The sequence below is a fragment of the Mandrillus leucophaeus genome, unplaced genomic scaffold (assembly GCF_000951045.1).
Source record: "Mandrillus leucophaeus isolate KB7577 unplaced genomic scaffold, Mleu.le_1.0 Scaffold27, whole genome shotgun sequence".
NCBI lineage: Eukaryota > Metazoa > Chordata > Mammalia > Primates > Cercopithecidae > Mandrillus > Mandrillus leucophaeus.
Window position 1 is genome coordinate 5,518,794 of NW_012102809.1, and position 3,196 is coordinate 5,521,989.

The 3,196-nt window shown below is 49.9% G+C and overlaps 1 protein-coding gene across 3 annotated transcripts in view; it reads right to left on the reverse strand.

Moving 5' to 3' along the window:
- Positions 1 to 3,196, reverse strand: part of LYRM4 (LYR motif containing 4) — a 216,047-nt gene that overhangs the window by 48,157 nt on the left and 164,694 nt on the right. For 2 of the 3 annotated variants that reach the window (XM_011984589.1, XM_011984588.1), the window contains one exon: positions 424 to 1,488. The exons of the other annotated variant lie outside the window; for it this stretch is intronic. In XM_011984589.1, coding sequence (XP_011839979.1) covers positions 1,420 to 1,488 — 69 coding nt within the window. In that variant the 3' untranslated portion in view covers positions 424 to 1,419. Of the gene's footprint in view, positions 1 to 423; positions 1,489 to 3,196 lie in introns of those variants that run through there. 3 annotated transcript variants of the gene reach the window in all.

A 3,196-nucleotide genomic window follows, 5' to 3' on the forward strand; every position in this document is an offset into this window, starting at 1 on the left:
TCAATAATAATAAAAAAAAGACTTTATCCGGAAATCAAAGGTTGTACTGCCAAACAGAATGGCTACATGTTACATCTACTTGAATGCATCACTGGAGCAAATCTATGCTCTCTGGAAGACAGCAGAAGACATGGGTTCTCACGTGAGGGTGAGAAGAACGTGGGCTCAGACTGCGCGTGCCCACTCCCATGACTGTGAGAGTTAAAATGAGGGGGTTACAGTGCTGCAGCTATTCCAGGACCGGTGCTATTTATATGAGCCTGTTCCAAACCTTAACACACAGATACCAAATCCACTCAGCACTGTATGCAAAGGGAAACAAGAAACCACTTTGACGGGTCTGGTCCCTCGTAAACTCCCCAGATGACAAGCAAGTTATTTAATACATTCTTTCTATGTTTGGAATGAATCTGTTTCCAAGAATAAAAGCATACAAATAATATCTTTATTACCTGTAATATGCTTAAAGAGCAGGGGTCCCCAACTGGTTAAACATGAAAAACACTGGCAGAGCTTTAGAAAGAGAGGAAAATGTGCCTCACCTCTCACTTACTGAGTCAGAATCTGCAGAGAGCGAAGTGCTGAGACGTCTTTTTAAAAAGCGCTCCAACTCTCCAGGTGCTTCTGTCCACCAGCCAGATGTGGGCACCAGTGCTGCGCAGCACGTTCCCGGCTTCAGGGTATGGGGGTTGTCCTGGGCCTGGATCAGGCTGGGGGCTCTCCTTTACCAGGTGTTGGGAGGGGCTTGAGCCTGCATTTCCAGCAAGCTCCCAGGTGGGGCTAAGGTTGCTGATCTGCAGTGCGCCATCTCTGGGCGTGTACCTACACACCCGTCACCGTTGTTGTACTGGTTCAGGTATACGTTACAGGGTGCACTGTGTACCCTCGCAGCCCTGCCCTACTCCACACTGCCCCCAGTCTCAAGTGGGGCTTGGACTTGCCTTCACCAAGGCACTTCTTTTCTCGGGTCGAACCCTCCCTGAGGGCCCCCAACAGCCCTCTCCAGGCCTTCTGTCAGTAGAAAATGAAAATGCATTAATCGGGAGGGGTTTATCTGGTGTGAAAGGCTCAGGGAGATAATTCTTTTTATTGTCAAGGACCAAGAAACAACATGTAGAAATGCTATACACAATGGTCATGAGCTACAAGACAGGAGTGGGGTGGAGGGGAGACGTGGTAACACACAGCACTATTCTGAACAAACTCCAGCTCTCCATTCTAACACGTGAACCAAGGAGTCACAGCCATCCTTTTTCACTAAGGCTGCAACAGAACGCAAACGTGACTTGGTTAATCAGCTCCCACAGGGCAGGCAGCGCAAAAGGCTATTGTAAGCTGGTTTTGGGAGCCCCCATCTCGAACAGAGAGTGGATGCTGAAGGTGGTCCCTGGCCGCCGCTGGTGGCTGGTCCCCGGCTTGCTAGGTCCTGGGCATGTCTCGATTCTCAATGATCAGCTTGTCAGTTGAATACAGTTGGCCAATGTGGACCTGAAGGCAAAGAAAGGACACAGGTCAGGAACCGTGGCCCTCTAGCCCCTGGGAAAGGTCAGAAGGAACATTTCCTAACATTTCGAATACAAATGTTGGCCATCCCACGGCTGCTCCCTTCTGGCAACTGCACTGTGGGGCAAAGCCAGTCATTAGAGTCGCTTGGCTAGCTCCTTGCACCATCCAACACCCACTTCCCTCACCGTGAGAAGTTACAGAGATCCACACACCCATTCCTTCTCTCTGAAACAGCATGGGGGTGCTGTGCTGAGCTGGGTGAGGCCTGCCTGCTGGTAGCATAGCTGTCAGATGTGTGCCCAGTACCTCCTCTCCTAAGACGGTTTCCTTCCCTTTGAACTGCTTCTTGCATAGGGAAAGGGTTTTAGAACAATGCAGAAATGGGTGCTGACTATGCTGGGGTAGAAAAAGCACTGCATTCAGGGTAATGGGAACACTATTCCGTGGCCCATCCTGGGTGGGGTTGAGGGCAGCTGTCTGAGTGCCTGCACCTCCTGCCTTCCATCTTTCCTGCCCCCTTCTTTTTAAAGTGTCCTTTTATTAAGTGTCTTCATGCCCAATGTTTCCACTGTCCCAGGTGGACGCTGGAGTCATCTTCTGGGGCTAGAGCAGGTCTTTCCTCGGGAACAAAGGGTCTTGCCACAATTTTTCTGTAAAAGCATTTCCTGAGTGATACATTTTTAAGGATAAGTGGAACTGGTGAGGAAAGGGCTGACCATTAGCAACTCTATTTGGATTTCAGACGAGTTGGTCACTATCTATGGGAAATTTGAGGCGAGTCACTGCTGTTTAAGCAAACGATAGTAAACTCCTAAAGGCCACAGCTACCACCCAGAGCAGCCAGGGCTCAACATCCTCATATGGTTTTCCTCCCCGACCTCAGTGCTCTGTTTCGAAGTGAAGGCCCCGGACAGAAGGCGATCATGTCATTACTACAGCACGTGTTAAAGAGCAGTACTCTGTCACCAAGGACAGCCCCGCGGTCCATCTGAGGTGTCCCGTTTTCCATGCCATTGCTCGGTCTTCGGTCTGCCCTTGCACAGAGGTATCCTGAAGGTCCGTGGCACGGATAATAACTGCTAAGTGTTGTGGTGCAAGAGAAAGCGAAGAAAGAGGCAAGAGCAGCGCGTCATCTAAGAAGAACGAAAAGTAGACAGTGGAGATTTGGGGGATGGGGGAGATCTTGCAGGTATTTTTAAATGCAAGTGAATGTCCTAATTAAAAACCAAAAGAGATAGGTAGGAGTTATGGGAAGGCGGTGTAGAGAACGAGCGCTCCAGCACAACTCCTAACAAGTCACAGTGATGAGCTTGGCTACTGTGTCCTCAGTCCTCCCTTCCGCTCACTAATATAGAGAAGACTTTGGATACAAGTGGATGGGAGTGGGGGGTCTGGGGTGCTGCATTTCTCACAACCTGCAGGTCATGCTGATGCTGCTGGTCCATGGGCCACACTTTAGGTGGCAAGGTCGGAAATCATCTTGAGGGCTGTGAGGAGCCGCACTGGGTTTCTTGGGGGCTTCAGTACAGTCATGATGAATGCAGGGACTTTCTGAGTTTCCCTGCTGGACAACCTGAAATAGCTACTGGGTGAGCCGAAGCCATCTATACCCTCCTACAGAGAAGAGGAGGATCGGCGTTGTCCTCCACCCTGAATAGTACATGGCTTTGTTTTCATATATTAACCTCAA